Below are 20,349 nucleotides of genomic sequence, written 5' to 3' on the forward strand. Positions count from 1 at the left end.
ACATGTATGATCATATACGCTCAGACAGTTTTATCAAATGAGAAATGAATACATTTTGAAAAATAATTCTAAATCAAGGAGAGTATGTGAGCAGAGAGAATGTTGTAATTAGATGAAGTTGATGAGATCCTGAAAAAAGGAGAGAGGGAGAGAGAGATGAGAATCTTAAGAGAACAACAGACAATGTATGGACTTATGTATGATGTGGTGGAAAAAAAAATTAAAGACAGTGTTCAAAGACAGAAAGATGTGAAGAGCTTGAGTGTATTATGATGACCTCAAGTACATTTAGATTTCCTTGTTTTAATTTCTTGCCTTTATTTTTTTAACTCACTGGTTCTCACTCTTTGACTGAATTTTCTTACCTTTAATGTTATAACATTTCTTACCTAAAAGAGGAATAGCAGGATGGATAGTTAGTTATGTATCTTCTGAATATAGCACTTGGGTTGGGTTTTAATAGTTAAACAATAATGTTTACTATTTATTATTAAATTATTAATTTAATCATTTGATTTAAACATGACCTGCAATCTGGATTTATTTCTGTTTTAATTAATATTCTTTATCTTCATTGCTATTATTGTTGATAGATTTTTGACACCATTCACTGGAATGGGGACGCAAATACATGCCAGAAACTTTTTTTTTAATGCAATGAGTGAAGCACCTATTTCATTTTTCAAAAGAAGTGGGGAAAAATCAACCCACCAGTTTTGTATTTGCTGTAATACAATGGCTAATACTAAAGAAGGTAGCCACTCAATGAACCTGTCATGTTTCATTCATTGCTCTTCATGCAAGACTGGATATATGTGAGACGGACAGACAGCTTTCTTAGTCATGAGAAAAAGCAATAGGGTCTTATCCAGAAGGAATTCCCTCCAACTTTATTATATTTGAATTTAATGTTTGGCATTTGTTCATTTAATTCTGAGGAAGACATATATATTCAGGAATTTGAACTCAGTTAAAGATCCAAAATAAATGTTCTTTTTATTCCCTTGACCGTAAACACAAAGGAATGGCTATAAACAAACCATTTAAATGCCTTAAATCTCTCTAATATCTGCCTGCATCTACAAAATATTACATCTGACATTAGTCAGAATACGTCAATACACAATTAACATTTCAAATTAGGCAGTCATGTGGAAATTTCTGCAAAAATCATGGATGTAAATTTTAACTTGAGATACATCTTGCTCAGAAGCCAGGATAATATAAAGAAACAAAATAACTCCACCCCACAAATATATTCTATATGACAAAAGCATTGACTCACTGGCTCTGGCTGTTACAGCATCTGCTCCAGGCATTTCTGCCCAAGAACCTGTGCACTGTAAAAGTCCCTGTACTTTAACCGAAGCACAGAGGGTAGTTCAGACAGAATAGTTTAATGGGAACAAGACTTGTCTGATAACAGTAGCAACTGGGACTGTTGGACTCAGTGTTGGGAAGTACAAAAAGAAAGAGGCCCTTCTTTCCTCCATATCATATTCTTATTTCGTCTCAGCACTCGTCCCAGGTCCTATAACACTTTGACCAGCCTGGAGAATTGTGGGAGTTATCCCAACATATTCCCATCTGGAAAAGTGTTCTGCATACAACAGTGTAGCACAATCATACTGAAAATCTTTGGCAGATTAATATCATTTTTCTCTGGCTATAAATGTTTTGCAAAAACAAGACATCATTCCATGTATTGCTATAGCCACTTTCCATACGTCAAATATAAAATCCAAGTCCAAATAACTTGAAAAACTGTAGTGTAGAAACTGGAAAGTTTAAGCAGATCTCTATTACTAAGAAAAATTGAAACTATGTGTATTTGATCATCATGAACTTAGTGTTTCTATAGCATTTTCAAAGTAGAGTATTGGAAGTAATTAAGCTGTGTGGTCTCTAAGGAATCAAAAATGACTTGATGGCATGTAACCAATAGCTGAAAATAAAATGGGGCTAGAAGATGCGCCTTATTAATTTGTCATGCCAGCAATATCTGAATTATTTTCCTTCCAACTGCAAACAAACAACACAGCATGGTATTTGTGCTTCACCCTGTTTAAAGATCAAGATACCAAATAATTGTAAAATAAGGGACCTTGCAGAAAAAGGACATTTGGAAACTCTCAAGGTTTCCATACACAGATAACTTTCAATATCTGATCAACTGACACTTAAAATGACGTTGAAAACTGTGGCCGGAAGGAAACGAAATCTCTTTTCCAGAATGCAAATGTATATTCACCAGAGTTAAATAAAGTGATTCCCTGTGATTCCTCCTCAAAATCTAGGATTCCAGGATCCTGTATATCCATCCCCACTTCCCACTTTGCCAAAGCCCTGAGATTCAGAGAGCCACTCACCAGACAGAGCCATAAGCCCCAGATCCTACAGGGATGATAGCAGTATATCGTCTAGGAAGTTCCCAAATTGTCTTGTTTACTTCTTGCCTGAAGAAGCCTTTTCGCCTGGTACAGCTCATCTCCTCTGTGCCTGGAGTAGGACTCTCCAGTACACCAAGCTCCAAAGAAACTCAGGGCCAATCCAAATTTTACCACACTCAGGCAGACAGAAAAACAACTTCTCTTAGGAAAGTCAGCTGTAGATTTCCTTCTCAGCTATGTTGTGAACAATGAGTGTATACGATGAGACAAGGAGACTTATAGCCCGCCTCCTTCTACCCACACATCAGCTCAGGAGGAAGGAATCAGGTTTCAAATTAGACACTCCCCTTGCAGGTACTTTCAAAGGACTCACCTTTTCTGTGTGAAAGGTAGTAGCTTTTATAGTAATAGAAGTAGCAGCCGTGCCTGCCTAATACAGATTTGCTGCTACTACCAATACTTGTATGAAGTCTTAATAAACTTGCAGCATAAATGAGTTAAAATACTTACTGTAGCTTACTTTTATTCCTTGTATATATATATTTTAAAACTTTAATAATTTTATTAAACTTATCAAAGTATAAAATACAAACAATGGAACTTAATCTTCATTCATCTGTTTAACATTTCATGTGTTGATCTCACTTCCTCCTTCGGTAAGAAAGAACATCAAACAAACACTTGGAACAGTTTTACTGTAATGCAACGACAGATAATACACGTTGATGAGAGAATGTTGGAAGTTTAAAGGCAAAAAAAAGTTTTCTGCAGCAAAAATTCTGATACATGAAATTTATAAGTCTATTTGGGATACAGTTGATTGAATAGGCAATGGACAATACTTCTAGTTTAAGAGAAACGTGTTATCTTGTAAGACGTGGACAGTCATGATCTAAAGGGGAAGAGTTAATCAGCTGACTGGGTATTACTTTCCTGCCTGTCATCCATTGCTGGTAGTTGTTTTGAGTTGCCAGTCATGTACGTTTCCTTGATCACATAATCACATGCCGGTTGCGAGAGCTTGCAATTAGGTGGATAAATTAATTCAGCCTGTCATTATGAGAGGTTTGGTCATACTGAAAAATGTGTGTCTGCAGTTAATAGGTTCCTGCAGAGAATGACAATCACAGACAATTTTGTCATGCTCATGGACCGTTCCATCCTTGTTCTTAAACAAAGGACATATAGTGCTTTATAAAAGTCACACCTTATACTAACATCAGCATGTGTGTAGGCCAGGTTTTTTAGAAGACTGTCATGAGTGAAAAGGTTTTTTTTATAGTCATATAATATCTAAATATTTAAGTTGTATCCCAAATAAACTAAATTTATTATTTATTCTTGGGCTGCATTTTGGAGAATTTCTGCTTTGCAATTGAGAGAAAAGGTCTTTAAAAAAAATAAGTCCACTTTATAGGCAACAAGTGTGTTTAATTTAAATATGTTTAAATATGTTTTTAAATATGTTTTATATCAGCAGGTGGCAGCACCTGTAAAATGTTCAAGTGGAGGCTCTTCAGGCTGGAGACACATCTGCTGGTATGTCAGCTACGAGAAACGTGTACCAACAATGACTTATTTCTGGCCAACGACAAAGAAAGTGGCTTAATTCTGGCAATTTCAAGTTTGATCTTGACAGGGAAGAAGCAGCACCTGATTGCCCTTGCTTGAATTCCAAAGCTAAAGTCACACCTAGTTAATTCTTGGAGGAACACAGCCAGGAAATTCCAGAGTTGTAAACTTAACAGGGAAGTCAGGGGTAAAAACACCTAATGGAAAACAAAAGAGTATATCTTTTCCACAGGGTTGCCAGCAAAACTGCAAGGATATCTCCAAATATCACAGGTGGCAGTGCTACTTTTGAGTTTTGTGATGAAAAACTGGTTACAAACACCACTTACCTTCATTGTGGTATTTTTTTAAAAGCTTCATAAAATATTCTGAAATTTGTTATAATGGCATGTCACTTTATTAAATAGTGATTTTACTGATTAAAAAAGTCTTAAGTCAGCCATTTTCTGAGATTCAGAAGCTTTAATCAGACATAGGAGAGATCTTGAACACGCAGGGTAGAACTGGTGTCAGAACTTATTTCCAAACTGTCTGGGTTGAGTGCAACTGTGATCCTTCAGGACTTGGATATGGTGTTCCAGAGATCTAACCTTGGGTGCCTGGGGTATGAGCACTTCAGCTTGGGTCGTTGAAGGGCATGGTGGGCCAAAGGATTGGAGCAGGCTTATAATGCGGGGGTGAGGTGAGAGAGGCTGCCTCTGAGGGGCCTGATGCTCAGGAGCTATAGGAATGGCGGCAAATGGACTCATCTCTCCCATTAAGTACAATTTTGAGTTTTGTTGTTCCCAATAAAAATATTTTGTTTTGTGAGATTTAAGTTTTCAATCATTTTGTTTGGTTTATAGATTGGAATTTGATCAGTGAGCATGATGTGTTATTTTTTTATTTGGCCAAGTATAAATAGCGTATTTCTCCAACAATATGGCCTCCCCCAATAGGAAGTCCCAGCATGTTTTATAGGCATAAAATGAAATTAAGCCCCTCCCCCCAAAATAAAGGCTATTTTAAAACTAGAAAATTAGAATGGTTTAAGAGTTAATAAGAGATTAAAATATTGAAATGTTTAGTAATGTATTTAATCATTTTGAATTTATTAATTTTCTTTTTTAAAAATTAGTAGATAGAATGTACCAAGCAGAATTAGATTGGGTATTAGGTGTTATTTTAAATGTTAATTTAGGGGGATGATAGAAAGGCATCATACTCTGATTAGTGATTTCAGGAGAAACTCTTTTTTCTTTTTACTATAGGGAATGAGACAAATGGATAATAAAGAATGGAGAAAAGATACAAATATAATGACTTAAATTAAAATGAATTAAATAAGATAGAATTAAGAAGAGTGAAATGTGTGGAGAAGCTAATTTAGAAGATATAGAATGGTAAATAAAATAGGTAATGGCATGTAAGATGAGCATGAATATAATTGAAGTCCATGTAGAGAGGTTTCTGGGGCTAAGTTACTTTCCTAAAAGATCTTTTATATTTTTGTGTTTTGTGTGTTTATATATATGGGAGAATTAATAAAACCTTGCAGGAATATAGAATGAGAATAATGGTAACCAAGTCAGAGAGAAATAGATGATAATTATAAATTGGATAAATACAGAGAAAAATAATAATAGTGAAATTGGATAAGAGTAAAGAGTAATAAAGAGAAATTGGATAAGAGATATTTGTATGCTCATATGGAAATAGTCTAAAATAGAATTATATTGTATAAAATAATGTTTTATTTGACTTGTAAAATTTATAATGGAAAGAGGTTCATGTATTAATGTTTAATGATGGTTTGTTTGTCTTTAAAATTAATAAAATTTGTTTTTTTTTAAAAAAGCCTATTTTAAAACATGCGAAATGGGGGGGAGGGCGGGCGGTTTGCCGTTAGGAGCGCCCTGCGGGCAGCCATGCCTTACCACCAATCTCCCTACTATCGCCAAGTACTTTTGCTGCACACCCGGGTATGGTGCTACCTGCGTTGACCTCGGCGTTGGTGGGGCACTTCATATTGGGAGACCTTCCACCATCGTTGCTTTCCCTTTTCTCCGTGCCACCGTGGCATTTGGAGCATCGCCGCGGCGTTTGGCACAACCACACGGGGCCGGCCAGGGCTCCACCCTGCAACCAGAGCCCAGTGGAGACACTCAGCTTCAGGCGCTCCTGTCGCCGCCTTCCTGGGCATTGTTCGAAGGCAAAGCCTATTCTTTTAAAAACGCCCTACTACAACACAGCCTCCCCTGCCCAAGAGGGCAGCCCAACCCCACGTGGGGAGGCAAATATCCCAGGGCTGCAGCGCAGAATCGGCCCTCCCCGGGAGAAGCGCCCAGCTGCCATCCCTGCCTGGCACTGTGCTTCACCTGGGGCACCCAGCACATCTGACAGGCGGGCCCTCCTGCCCGGGGGCGGAGCTCTGGCCAAAGCAGCAAGCGCCTCCCCGCTGGGCCTTCTGCTCATCCCGCCAGGGCCACGCCAGAGCTGGGCGGGCTGGGCAGAGCCGGGAAAGCAAGCCGCGGGTGCATGCCCGCCTGCCAAGCTAAAGAGCCAGGCCGACCCGAGCTTGGCTTCCCAAGTCCCTCCAGCCCGACACTGAAGGAGCCACTGGGAGAGGCCACCCGAGGCAGTGATAGCACCCACCCATCTGCGGACAGTGAGGCGAGGCAATGGCTCGCGCAGTGTCCTCCTCTGAGCTGAGCCGAGTGAGCGCCGATGCCCATGCCGCTGCAGTGTTTGGAGCGTCGCCGCCACGTTTGGAGATGCGTGGGGAATGGGAACGGGCTGGGTGAGGGTTGGAAAGGATGGGTGGCTTCGGGCTCTCTCCGCCCGACCCGCCAGCCAGGGAAGCAGCGCTGCCGTCGCCTCGCCTCCCTGTCCGTGGACGAGTGGGTGCTATCACTGCACCAAACGCTGCGGCAGCATGGGGAGAAGGGAAAGCAACGGTGGCGGAAGGTTTCCCGATACGAAGTGCCCCACCAACAACAAGGTTAACATCCAAGCTGTCACCGCCCGTCCGCCCGAGGATGCAAGCAGGGGGGAATTAAGTCACCCCGAAAAGACAGCCCAGGCATTTTTGGGGGGCTCAAAGAAAAAAAAAAAAAAAAAGGCCTGGCCTTATTATATGAGAAACACGGTATTGTTTTGGAGTGGAGTTAGGGAATCATCACACAGCTCCATTTATCATTTTGTAGGGTTGCATCATTCATCCTAAAAATTTATAATCCTTTGTATGCTTATAGTTTGAATAATATGGATGCAGCAGATGAAATATAAGTATTTTGCTTCTAATGATTAGATTTGCATTTATTTATGTTTAAACATTCATCAATAAAAGAAAAGCCATGTTATTTTTGATAAATGTATGTATAATATCAAGGATTAGAAATAGGAATGCAATCATTTTCTTAAACTAAGTGGGTCATGGTGCAAATGTTAATTTCTTAAAGGTGTGTATAAAAAAACCCACTTGCAGAATTATTATTTAACTGTATGCAGAAATCTTTTTATATTTTATATTTTAAAATCATTTATATTTTGCGCTTACAGGGGTGACCACCACTATTTATTTATAGTACCTTTATCACCATGCACCACAAGACCCATTGCTTAAAAAAAAAAAACTAACCATTTTTATTAATTAGATTAAACTTCAAACACTTAGTTTGGATTTTTATTCCACGGCTGACTCTCAGGGATGAAGCAAAGCAAGTGCAGCATTTAAAGGCAAATCAAATGTGACTAGTTAGGAAAATTACTGTTATGTGTATTATTGGGATCCAACTGTATGCATCATCATGAAACTTTATCACAATTAAACAACAATTTATAAACACCACCAGTCCGTTTAGTCTGAAAAATAACTTTATTTTAAAACCAGTTGCATTGTGTAATATCCTATTTGGCAAAACCAGTTAGGGCAGAATTCCTCTTTAAAGTGTGTATTTTCATTCTAAGGAGTGCACTCCACAGGGGCCCCTCCATCTAAAATCTCAGCTTTAAAAGTTTCACTCACATATAAACTTAATTTTTTTAATTCCCTTTGTAGTATTTATGCATGAGAGTCACAGCTACACATAAAATGACAGATAAAAATAAACTTCCTGTATATTTGACAGAATATATCTACATTTCCATCTGAATTCCCAGACCGCATGTTCAACAGACAGGTGATTTTGTTTAGTTTACAGAAGGCCTCTGACAAGAAGCATTGTTCTCTGGACCCCAAGCTAAGTTTTCTTTGCAGAGGGGTCTGAACTAAAGAGAAAGGAAAGATCTGATGGCTTCATTATCCATACACCCCTTCCTTCCTTTTAAAAATACAGCTTCTCTGTACAAAAGGGATAAATACACAAAATCCCAAATCCATCAGAAAAAAAAACAAAAATATTGCAGAGCTTTCAAATAGGCATACAATTCATGCATGATGCCTGAATTATATAAATCTCAGGAAATATTTTAAAAATAGGTTCTTGGATATTCAGAATACCTGATGAACACAAATACTTGAAATGAGGCCTCCCACTCATCCTTGTGCAGGGAATTTTTTTCTTGAATTCATGAATACAATGAACTGAGTTCTTCTTCAGGCACATACCAGTTGATAAATGAACTGATTTTTAAAGCCACAGATAGAAAGTTAAATAAAAATGCATATTTATCAGTTCCTTTCTTGTTAAAAGTGTCCAAAATGTTAACCATAAATTGGACAAAGTTAGATGGATGCTAAATTGTATGGCTCTAACTCTGATAACTGAATACATTAATTTATTGGCTGAGTTGCCTCTTCCAAAATAATATAAGCACGCCTACATGCTTGTACAGCTACAACATGCAAAAACCCACATTTCAACTGAAGATGGTATAGAAAACAGTAGCATAGCAGAGGTGAGACATCTCAGAGTTGGGGAGAGAAATAAGAAAGAGAAATGACCAAATTGCTTCATGAGGGATGGCTGGAATATCTGTGTCTTGATTACAGTAGTCAGGCAGGGATACCTAGGAATTTTGAGGCCTGCACTCCAAAAAAACCACCTCCAAATTCCATTGTTGAGACTCAGACTTAATTTTACTCTCAATCATTTAAGGCAGTGATTCTCAACCTCAGATACTTTAAAATGTGTGGACTTCAACTCCCAGAATCTCCCAGCCAGAATGTAGATTGGAGAAATCCAGGAGTTGAAGCCATATTCCTTAAAGCTGTCAAAAGTTGAGAAACACTGATTTAAGGCACAAACTTTTTTAAAAACACCACCACCACCTGTTTCATATTGAAGACAGCGAGATGTTCAGGAGTCAACTTTTCTGCTATTATAAAATAGTGGGGAGACTTTGTGGGGATAAGTAACTGAAATAAATCTGCCACCCCCTCATCTTGGAAAGCAGGGAGCACAGTTCAAGTAATAGTTCAGTTTCCATTTTCTAAGTCTTTTCTTGGTAGAAGAGCCATTTAATGGCAACGATTTCTACTGAGCATCTGAAATCTCAGCTTCCCTGCATACTATCTGCCTAGACCTAGAGCAATGAAAGCTGATTATCAGCAGTAAAGGCAAAAAAGCAATCAAACAGGTCTGCAGAAACATGTCCCAAACTGTGTACAAAAATACAAGAGAACATGCAATTTTATACAGTTTCTGTATAAATATTTCCCTTTGAATCTTTCTTTTCCGTCCTTTTCATCCAACACACTCACACATACGCACACATACACACATGCACACATCCTCCCCCAAGGAGAATCTTCATGGCAAGAGGCACTTGAACAGTATGTGGAGAATTCCTATGAAAAAGATGTTCCCCTCACAGTGATATGGGACAAAGAGAAACAGGTGCTCAGGATTCCATTTCCTCCTGGTCCAGTGGTGGTGGCACAAAGCTAACCACTTCATCATAGGTCAGGCCTGGTGGATGGAGAAAGAAATATGGGTTAAGGTTTTCAGTAGCTCAGAGATAACTGCTTCCCACTCTTCCACCCCAGATGATGAAAAGAAATGACTCTAAAGTTATTTCAATTTGGTGAGATAACCATAGTTTTCTTTAGAAAAGGATGCTGATAAAGGCCACATCCAACAATTGCCTGAAACTTCCCCTCCTTCTTGGCCTCTTCCTAATCTCTGGAACAGCTGTATTTCTAAAACACACTGGAAAATGGATTAAAGAATCCTTTCTCCTGACAGAATGTTACTAGATTTTTTTAATCTTGCAGACTGTAGAATTACAAGTCAGACCCAAATGTTTTTTTTACAGGAAAATGGCAAACTAGATAACAGTAAATATAGTCCAATTTTCATAGTATAAGATGTCTCCCAAGTTCTAATTCAAACATTCAGTACGGACATGTGAGTAGGGAAATACACATAGGAATCTGGATATACGGTATACTTTAGCCACATCCCAACTACCTTTGTGCAAACTGTCTTAAACCTTTCTGAATTACAAGTACTGTATTTGTCCCAAAAGAAAATTAGAAATGAACAGCTTAATTTCCCTATTGTCTCAATAGCATTGTCAACTCCCACAAGGGGAAAAAAACAATCCCCCAACAAATATACGGCTCTGACTCATTTGTATACAGATATACAAATTTGTATACATTAACTCCTTGACTTATGACTAAAATTGAGCCCAAAATTTCTGTTGCCAAGCAAGACAGTTATTGTGAGCTTTTCTCCATTTTACAACCTTTCTTGCGGCAATTGTTATGTGAATCACTGCAGTTGTTAAGTTAGTAACTGTCATAAAAACATGCCAGTTGCCAAGTGCCTGAATTTTGATCACAGATGACGATGGGGATGCTGCAGCAGTCCTAAGTATGAAAAACAACCATGTCACTTTTTTCAGTGCTGTTGTAACTTCAAATGGTCACTAAAAAATGGTTGTATCTTGAAGGCTGTCTGTAAATGGATTGGGCAATTATAAAATTGTAACTTTGTTTACAATTATAAAATTATAAACTGTAAAAATCTCCACTTAGCAAGTATAAGCAACTATGCACACTTACTTTGCAGTAAGTCCTATTGAACAATAGCTCTTATTCCAGATAAATGTCCAGAGTAGACTATTGTTATTTGTGTGTGCGCGCGTGCATACGTGCAATTTAGCTTATTCCAGCAACCTGGATATAAATTGGGGAAAAGTTTCTTTGAGATACCTTTTCTCTCCCTTCTGTTTGCTAAAGAAAACTGAGTGACAAAGAGGCCCTTAAATTGGATTGCAAGCACACTTGTATACAAGAAGTGCAAAAACACAAGAAGTAGACTTGCTCTGTATTATGTCCCCCATTGATTCAATGGCGCTTACTTTCAGTCAGTGTGCTCAGGATCCCACAAGTATGCAGCAAGTGTCTACAACAACTGAGGCCCCCTCTCTATCCATTTAAAATTCTCCACTGGTAGAAGGTTCGGACTCTCCTGGGTCCACCCTTTCCACGGAGCCTCCATAATTAGTGAGGACCTCCACTACAGTCACTCAGTCTCCACAGTGGAAGTTCCTAACTGACAGAAGCAGCTCCTCCTTCAGCTTCAGCTTCCTGCCCATTTGCTTCCTTTCCACAGCTTGTTTTTCTCATCATATTGTCAGCCATAGGAGAAAGACAAAGCTAATGTGCTTGTTCCCATCTGCCTTTCTTCTATCTTTGTTTCAGCCATTTATTTTCTTTATTTACAACTGTCCCGGTCCCCCATAACTGTCCTTTACCTGCCCCTTCCGATTACTGAATTCTTAGTGAATGCAAAATTAAAAAAACCTATTTTTTCTTTTTGGTAGAATGCAAAAATTAGAGGGAAGAGAAGGATTTTGCAAAGTGTTCTTTCACCAAACATCATCAGGAGTGTTTTAATATTAATGGTAAGTCATAGAGGCCTTGACTCATTTTATGCAACTGTACTAACTTTTCTGAGTTTCTCTGTTGAAAAGGCATGTTTCTGCACATCCTTCCTATTTTGCCAAACTAGATTTCATTACTTCCTGACATCTTTATTTTTTCACATGAACTACAACAATGATGTTGGTGAATGGCATCAGCAATACTTGGTTCACCACATCTGTCTTCCAGAAAACTTACTTTTCCACTCCTCAATATCAAGTTCTCTGCTTTCAAAGGATTGATCATAAGGATCTGCCACTGGTTCATCATCTGGGTCATGATACTGAGAAAAATAGCCATGGGCCAAAGCTTCAGCAGCAGTAATCCGTTTATCTGTGTCCAGCACCAGCATCTTCTCCAGCAAGTCTACAGCTTCAGAAGCCAAGGGGAGAAACCAAAAAGAGGGATTAATGTGCAATTCCTCATAAAATCCCAAATCAACTTATAGAAAATCAGTATTTCCCAATACCAATATGTTGCCATTCAGTTTGTATGCAAGAAGAAGAAAATGAATTTAATATCTATAAAACAACATTCCAAGAAAAGAATTGGAAAATTTGAATTCAGCAGGAACCCTTGGTTGAGTTTCTGAGTGTAAGTGAATGTTGAAAGTACTGAGGCTTCTTTTTGCATGTGTGTGTATGGCATACATGGCCAAGAAAGTCTGAAATACTTTTTACAAGTTTGTTAGTTCATGGGTGCACGCTATCCACAGTGCACCAAGGCAGTGAACTAGCTTTGCACCAACTGGCAAGCAGAGTTCGGAGTATATCAGATCATCGGGCTTTCTTCTGCCAACTTTGCCTCACATCCAGAAAATATTGAGTAATTAAAAGGCAGAGCACTCCATTTAAAATGAAGAATGTTCATAATATTTATTTAAAAGATCTGTATGGCCACCTATCTTAGAACAGAACTATGGGCTTAGTTATTTTGAATGCAAAGTATGTGCTTAACCTATCAATGAAAACCAAGTGACATTATGTCAAACTGAATCCAGGCTTGGAAGCTGACACATTATACATATGAAGTAAAACATAAGAAATAAATGAAGATATATAAAAAAATAACTTTTATCTAAATTATTTCTTTAAGAAGAGGAAGCGTGTGGAGTTCTTTTTTTGTCTCTTAAACAAAAATATTCATTTAATTAATAAAAGGCCAGGTGAGAATCAGAGGAACAGCTGTTCCCCATATTTATCACTCACCTAGTGGATAAAGCAGCTCATAGATGCAAAAAGATGAAGCAATCTCCAACAAAACATAAACATATATACATACACAGACATACACAAAAATGATTCTGGATGATATAAAAGATTAAAAACAAAACAATAACAGATAACAGAAAAGGAAATAGTTGTCCTAGTGGAATAGACATAAAACTCTCTCTTGGACAGGGTCCACATCTCCTCCTAGCCTAAAGCCTAGGAAAAGACCTAGGTCTTCAGTGTTTGCATAAACTACAGTAGAATGCAATAGAGTTGGGGTCATTCAAATCCCTGGAAGGATACTGTTTCAGAGCCAAGGTGCTGCAAAAGAGAAAGCATGCTTCCTGGTTCATATTGTTTAATGGATAAGACCTGGGATATGCTGACTCTGTCTGATCTTACAGGATGTGCACACATAAGGGAAGACAGGTGGTTCCTCAAACAACTAGACCCTATGCTGTATAGGGTTTTGTAGAATAGCTAGGACCTTGACTTGGAATCTAATGGTAACCAGTAACTAGTGCAGGCTTGCAAAGCAGAGGTGCTACACGGGCATCCCATAGCATGTCTTTAATTGCTCATAATGGTGCATTCTGAACCAACCTAACCTTCTGAATTGCCTTCAAGGGCAACCTCATATAGAGTGCATTCTGGCAGTCCAAACATGAGGTAATCATGGCTTAATGGCTATTAGAAAAGCCTTCCATTTCAGGAACATGTGCAATTGCTGCACAATGAGAATCTGTACAGTAACAGCTGCTGCTGACTCTTTGATCAGGAGCTGTAGGAAGAATTCAAGAAAATGGGCGTTGGTTCTTACCTGATACGCCTCTTCTCGTGGAACTGCATAGAGCATCCAGAGAGTGGGAGGTGCTCCAGTCTTCACTTCTCACAGGCTGAGCTATAATTGAGGAACGCTCCTCCTTCCTCCACGTGACTCCTCCCTGCGTTCCCCCAGTTTTACGAAGATGAGAGGACAACAACACCCTCTAACCTTAACTATTATACAAAACTTAATTATATACAATAAAGATCATTGGCCGAAACAGGATTCCCCACCAGACGGATCAAACAGGGTGGGGCTGGATGCTCTACGCAGTTCCACGAGAAGAGGCATATCAGGTAAGAACCAACACCCATTCTCCGTAGAACTGCTGCGAGCATCCAGAGAGTGGGACATACCAAAGCATGTTTGTCCTACGGGCGGGACTCCGTCTGGGTCGGAATCTCCTCAGTATCTCTCGCCACTTGCTGCAGGACTCACCTGCCAAAGGATGCCTCAGCTGAAGCGTAAGTATCAATTTTATAGTGGCGTATGAAGGGTGACGGGGAAGCCCAGGTGGCCGCCCGGCAAATGTCAAGAATGGAAGCCTGAGTGGCCCAGGCTACTGATGTAGCTGCACTCCTGGTGGAGTGGGCGGTTATTCCACTGGGGACCGGAAGAGCCTGAACCAAATAGGCCTTGGATATGGTGGCTCTAATCCAACGGCCCACTGTGGATGGGGAAACCTTACAGCCCAGCGTCTTTGGCTGAAAGGACAGAAACAGAGACTCCGATTTCCTGATGGACTGTGTGCGATAGATGTAAATACGCAACGCCCTTCGAACATCGAGGGTATGCCACTGTCTTTCTCTTTCATGCAAAGGCCTTGGACAGAAATTAGGGAGGACCAACTCCTGCGCCCTGTGGAATGCTGAGTTGATTTTTGGCAGAAAGGAAGGGTCTGGTCTCAAAACCACCCGATCAGAGTGAAAAATACACAGGTCCTTTCTCACGGATAGAGCTGCAATTTCAGATATCCTTCTAGCTGAGGTTATTGCCACAAGAAATACCACTTTAAAAGTGAGAAATTGAAGTGGCGCCTCCCTGAGAGGCTCAAAGGGAGGCTTAGTCAAGGCCATGAGAACTTTGTTAAGGTCCCATGTCGGGTATCTGTGCACCACTGGCGGGCGCAAGTTGGAAGCCCCTTTATGAAAGGCTTTAATTCGAGGGTGGTGGGAAAGAGGACCGAATGGGCTGCCAGCAACCACCGTTGAGAGGGCCGCGACCTGCCTCCTCAAAGTGTTGGGTGATAAGCCCCCATCTAGGCCGTCTTGTAGAAAGGCCAGGATCTGCGCAATTGAAGGAGAACGTGGATCGATGAATGATTTGTGGCACCACTTACAGAAACTGCTCCAGGTTGCATCATAAATACGAGTAGTAGAAGGTCTCCTAGCAGCCAGAATGGTATTAATGACCTGGGCTGACAAGCCCTCCTCAATCAGCCTTTCCCGCTCAACCTCCAAACGGCTAACTGAAGCCACTGCGGTTCTGGGTGAAGTAGAGGGCCCTGCGACAGAGAGATTTGATCTAGCGGGATCCTCCACGGCGGAGCTACCGACAGACTGCGAAGGTCCGCAAACCACGGTCTCCTGGGCCAATACGGTGCCACCAAAAGGACCTCTGCTCTCTTGAATATCAATTTCCGAATCACCCTGGGGATCAACGGAAGTGGAGGGAAGGCGTACAGAAGTCCGGGAGGCCACGGGCAAAGCAGGGCATCGTGATTCTCTGCCCCGTTGGAGGGGTAATGAGAGAAGAACCTTGGCGTTTGCGCATTGAATGGAGATGCAAACAGGTCTACCAGAGGCTGACCGAACCTGGCTGCTGCCTCTCTGAACAGGTGCGGGTGCAGACGCCACTCTGCTTGGTCCAGTGTGGCCCTGCTCAGCCAGTCTGCTGGACGTTGGAGGTTCCGGAAATGTGTTCCGCTCTGATGGACAACAGGTGCGCCTCTGCCCACCGACACAGCCGCTCGGCCTCCCTCATGAGGAGGATGGAATGGGTGCCCCCTTGACGGTTGATGTGGGCCTTGGTTGTAGTGTTGTCCATAAGGACCAGGACATGGCGCCCTCTCACCTGAGGAATGAAAGCTCGCAGGGCCAGGTACACTGCGCGAAGCTCCAACCAGTTGATGCTCCGGCTTCGCTCCGCAGGAGTCCAAACTCCCTGGGCCGATAGAGACTGCAGGTGAGCCCCCCATCCGGAAAGACTTGTGTCTGTTGTGAGAGTGACCCTTTGAGGCTCCTTGAATAGATGTCCTCTGTTGACAGATGGTCGTGTCCACCATAGGAGGGAGGCGAGGACCCTTGGAGGCACTTTCACCACGAGGCCTGATGTGCTCCTTCCTGAACGCTGGTATGGCAGGAAGAACCACTGCAAGGATCTGGAATGCAAGCGAGCCCATGGGATAATAGAAATGCAAGAAACCAGCTTCCCAAGCAGCTTGGATAGATTGAGCAAAGATGCTTTTCCGGTTCGCCGGATAGCCCTGATAGTTGTGTGGATACTAATGAGCCTCTCCTGAGAGAGGAAGACTTTCCCTTCAACAGAGTCAATCACAGCCCCTAGGTGGGCTATACGGGTGGAAGGGCTAAGCTGACTTTTCTCCCAGTTCACTAAAAAACCATGAGCCTGAAGAACCGAGAGGGTAGTGTTAGTATCACCCTCGGCCTGATGTCGGGAAGGGGATACAACAAGGATATCGTCAAGGTAGCAGTGGATACGTATGGGAACCTGCCTAAGGCGAGCCGCCAGAGCCGCCAACACCTTAGTGAAGGACCTCAGGGCCGAGACGAGGCCAAAGGGAAGGGCTACATACTGGAAATGCTGATTATTATAGCAAAACCTCAGATACTTGGAATACGAGGAATGGATGGGGATATGGAGATAAGCCTCGGAGAGGTCAACAGACGTAAGCCAATCCCCTTCTCTGATGCCTTGCAAAATAGACTGTAGAGTCTGCATTTTGAACTTATGGTGTATGATAAAGCGATTGAGCCTCTTAAGATCTAAAATGGGTCTCCAACCCCCAGAATGCTTAGGCACCAAGAATAAGAGGGAATAGAAACCCCTTCCTCGTTGTGAGGGTGGCACAGGTTGGATGGCCCTAATATCAGACAGATGTTTGATGGCGGAGGCCATAAGGGCCCGCTTAGTAGGATCCCTAGAGATGGGTGAAATCCTGAAATGTTCAGGCGGGGAAGTGTGAAACTGCAGGGCCAGGCCAAAACGCACGGAGTTCCTGACCCAGGCGTCTGAAGTGGATTCCTCCCATTGGTCGGCAAAATGCCTGAGGCGGCCACCTATGGGATAAGAACCTGCAATCCTATCTGGGTCGGCGGGACGCCCTGTTCCCGGCACCCCTAAAGGGCCTTCTGTAGCTGCCCCCTCTCCTGCTTCTGTCTCCCGAATCACCCCGGTCCTGGTAGGACGACCGGAATGACGGGGAACCCTGAAATCTAGGGGTGAATGATGACTGGAAGGGGGGACGAAAGGAGCCCCTCCGAAAGGGCTGGGATCCCCTGGTTTCTTGCCTACGAAAAAGCGAGGGCAGGAACTTTTTCTTGTTCCGAGTTTCCAGAAGCAATGGTTCAAGAGCGGCCCTGAACAGCTTTCCCCTTGATACGGGGGCTGAAGCCAACTTGGACTTATTTTTGATGTCAGCCTGCCAGTGTCGAAGCCAAAGCAATCTTCTGGCAGTTACGTGGGAAGAGATGGCTCGGGATGAAAACTTAACAGAATGAAAGGTGGCGTCGGCTGCAAATTCTGCCGCTGCCGTGATCTTTGCAATATCCTGATGGGCTCTGGTGTTATCTGGGGGGATATGCTGCTTCAGCTGCCTGAGCCACCTGATGGAGGACCGGGTGAAGAAGGAGGCGGCAGTGGCCGACCGAATGGCCCAAGCATCAGATTGGTGCGCTCGCCGGAGCGCCATCTCTGCCCGCTTGTCCTCCGGCTTCAACGCCTCCAGCGCATCGGTAGGATTGGAGGAAGAGGCTAGTCTTACAATCGGATCATCTACCTCCGGTGTGTCTAACATAGCGGAGAAATCCGGGTCAAGGTTAAACAACCTCTTGTCCTGGCTAGAGGGGGCGGGAGAAGGACCCACCGAAGCCAACTGCCTTGCGACCAAATCTGAAAAGATCCGGGGGGTCGGAATAATGTCAGTTTCTACCACCGGCTGTCTGAACATTAGGTCATCTGGACCCTCTGGGTTCGATGGAGGAGGGTCAGAGGGAGATTGCGAGGTCAGACCTGAAACGTTTTTTGCCTTAAATAATAAGGACTTAAATAAATGAGGTTTAAAAAGGCCCACAGCAGCAGGTTGCTCAGGAAAAATGCCCTCATCTTCTGACATTTCCCCCTCCATGGGGTCTGCCTCAAGAAAAGGCTCGGAATACTGTAAGGACCCTCTATCAGAGCCTTCGTCCTCCTCGAAGGGCTCAAGGCCCACTGCCTCCTCTTCTTGGGTATCCTCCCCCTCTGGGAATGGGGCATCCATATGGGAAGGTACCTGACCATGCTGAGACGCTGGTCCGGAGGGAGACCTTCCGGATAAAGACCCGACCTCGGGAGTCCTCCCTCGGTAGTCCGGTCTGGACAGCTGCTGCATTCCTTCGGCTATACCTTGACGGATGGCAGACTGCATCCACTCTTTAATACTATCTGGAATGATGGCTGAATCAGGATCTTCAGGGCGTAGGCCTGCAGCGGTTGGCGTGAAGGTCGCCTCGGGCGTACGGGTGGGCTGGCGGCCTTGGGTGGTGGTACCGCGCCTGGAGGGAGAAGATTGACTTGGCGGGGGGGGGGCGCGGAGGTAGAAGGTAAGGCAGGTGTTACAGAATGTGATTCTTTAGCCCGTTTGCTAAACTCCTTTTCTAGGGCCTTATGGCGCCTTAATGCATCTCTTTGAGACGTATTGGAAGAGTCCTTGTCCCTTTTGCGAAGATAGTGTGTCTTAGATTTGGCCTTCAGAGAAGAGCCAGTAGGATTGGCCTCTGCCATGGTATCAAATAAAGGATTGACAACAAGGAAAGGCGGTTGGTACGCCCAGGAGTTTGGCCTACTACGCAAGCTGGTTTTCCTAAGGTTGGGTCACGTCCCCCTTTTTGAAGAAATTTTTTTTTATTCTCTTAATTCTAACTAATTTATCTAACTATTTATTTATTTATTAATTATTATTATTATTTTTTTGAACTCTATGTAATAAAAGAAGAAAAAAATCTATCTAAAGTTATTATTTATATACAAAAATTATTTATTATTTTGTGGGCCGGGCCCAAAAGAAAGGAAGGCCAATCAGACTCTAGCAGTAAAAACCTACTACCTCAAACCTAAATTCCAAATGAACCAAATGAACGCTGAGGCCAAGAAACTATATATATATATAAACAGGACAAAAGGGGCCTCCTTAGGCAGCCCCCCAACAACAATGGGGAGTACGTGCCTGCGCCTCTGAGCGAGCTGCGGGCAAGGAAAGAAAAGCCAACAATATCTAACCAAGAGAGACAACAGGGCACGGAGCCACAGTGCCCTCCAGGTAGAAAAGGGGGTCCACGCGGCCTGACGGTCCCGCTAAGGGCCTACTAAGGCCTCGCAGCTCACGAAATAAAGTAAAAATAAAAATCTTTATTTTTTAAAAAAATGAACCAAAATGGCGCCGGCCACGAGGCGTGTCCAAAATGGCCGCCCGGCTCGAAGTGCACAGCTCAGAGACGCACCAGCCCGAATCACAACTTCAAAAAGGCAAGAAATACAAATAAAGGGCTGGGAGAGGAAGCGTTGCTTCCACTAAGGCGTTCTGGGGGGAAGATGCAACTACGCGCTAAAAATAGCGCGGGGCCAAGCGGCTGAGCACAGCACGCTTGGAACGGCAGAGGAAAAAGAAGGAGGGGTGGGGGGGGGGGCGAAAGGGCTCCGACCCCTTATCTCCCTCCTGAGAGCGAAAACGCTCTTTAACTAAATTTAGGACCACTTTCAAAGCGCAGGGACAAGGAAATAAACGGAGCAAGCAAACCTGACACAGCGAAATGCAAAACCTGAAACGGCCAAGGAACAGTAGAAAAGCTGCCTGTCTTTCTCGAAGGCTGAGCTAAAACTGGGGGAACGCAGGGAGGAGTCACATGGAGGAAGGAGGAGCGTTCCTCAATTATAGCTCAGCCTGTGAGAAGTGAAGACTGGAGCACCTCCCACTCTCTGGATGCTCGCAGCAGTTCTACGGAGAACCTTTACATTTCACGTAAGTTTCATCAGGGAAACTCCAGCCTCATTTAGAAGTACATAAGAAAAGTCTTCCGAACCAGACAATCTTCACATGGTTAGCCTCTTGGTTGGCTTGCTTGGGCACCAACTCCAGGACCTGGGATCAAATGTTGACAGCATCACTGAGGTAACCATGAAGTTCATGAATTACTGGGCTGCTCCAGAGACAATACATCAGATGTGGGCAGGATGAAATTTCTTTGAGATTCCACTGTTTTAACTAGCAACAAAGTCAAG

The 20,349-nt window shown here is 42.7% G+C and overlaps 3 protein-coding genes across 4 annotated transcripts in view; all 3 read right to left on the reverse strand.

Moving 5' to 3' along the window:
- MAPK13 (mitogen-activated protein kinase 13) overlaps positions 1-2,703 on the reverse strand; it is a 34,729-nt gene extending 32,026 nt beyond the window's left edge. The window contains exon 1 of the mRNA XM_026677861.2: positions 2,370-2,703. Within this exon, the coding sequence (XP_026533646.1) occupies positions 2,370-2,488 (119 nt within the window). The 5' untranslated portion in view covers positions 2,489-2,703. The remainder of the gene's footprint in view (positions 1-2,369) is intronic.
- A 5,096-nt stretch (positions 2,704-7,799) lies between these two features.
- Positions 7,800-20,349, reverse strand: part of MAPK14 (mitogen-activated protein kinase 14) — a 43,611-nt gene continuing 31,061 nt past the window's right edge. For both annotated transcript variants that reach the window (XM_026677867.2, XM_026677863.2), the window contains exons 11-12: positions 12,016-12,189; positions 7,800-9,853 (exon numbers count right to left, since the gene is read on the reverse strand). In XM_026677867.2, the coding sequence (XP_026533652.1) occupies positions 9,786-9,853; positions 12,016-12,189 (242 nt within the window). In that variant the 3' untranslated portion in view covers positions 7,800-9,785. The remainder of the gene's footprint in view (positions 9,854-12,015; positions 12,190-20,349) is intronic.
- LOC148131185 (uncharacterized) lies at positions 17,038-18,611 on the reverse strand. The gene has a single exon (XM_087959907.1). The coding sequence runs from the start codon at positions 18,497-18,499 to the stop codon at positions 17,177-17,179; it is 1,323 nt and encodes a 440-aa protein (XP_087816033.1). The 5' UTR covers positions 18,500-18,611; the 3' UTR covers positions 17,038-17,176.

The sequence above is a fragment of the Notechis scutatus genome, chromosome 3, assembly GCF_049901735.1.
Source record: "Notechis scutatus isolate UNSWTSFEM ecotype Mainland chromosome 3, rNotScu1.2, whole genome shotgun sequence".
Classification (NCBI taxonomy): Eukaryota; Metazoa; Chordata; class Lepidosauria; order Squamata; family Elapidae; genus Notechis; species Notechis scutatus.

Excerpts from the sequence above, each read along its gene's own strand:
- LOC148131185 (XM_087959907.1), bottom strand. The coding sequence starts at position 18,499 with ATGCAGTCTGCCATCCGTCAAGGTATAGCCGAAGGAATGCAGCAGCTG.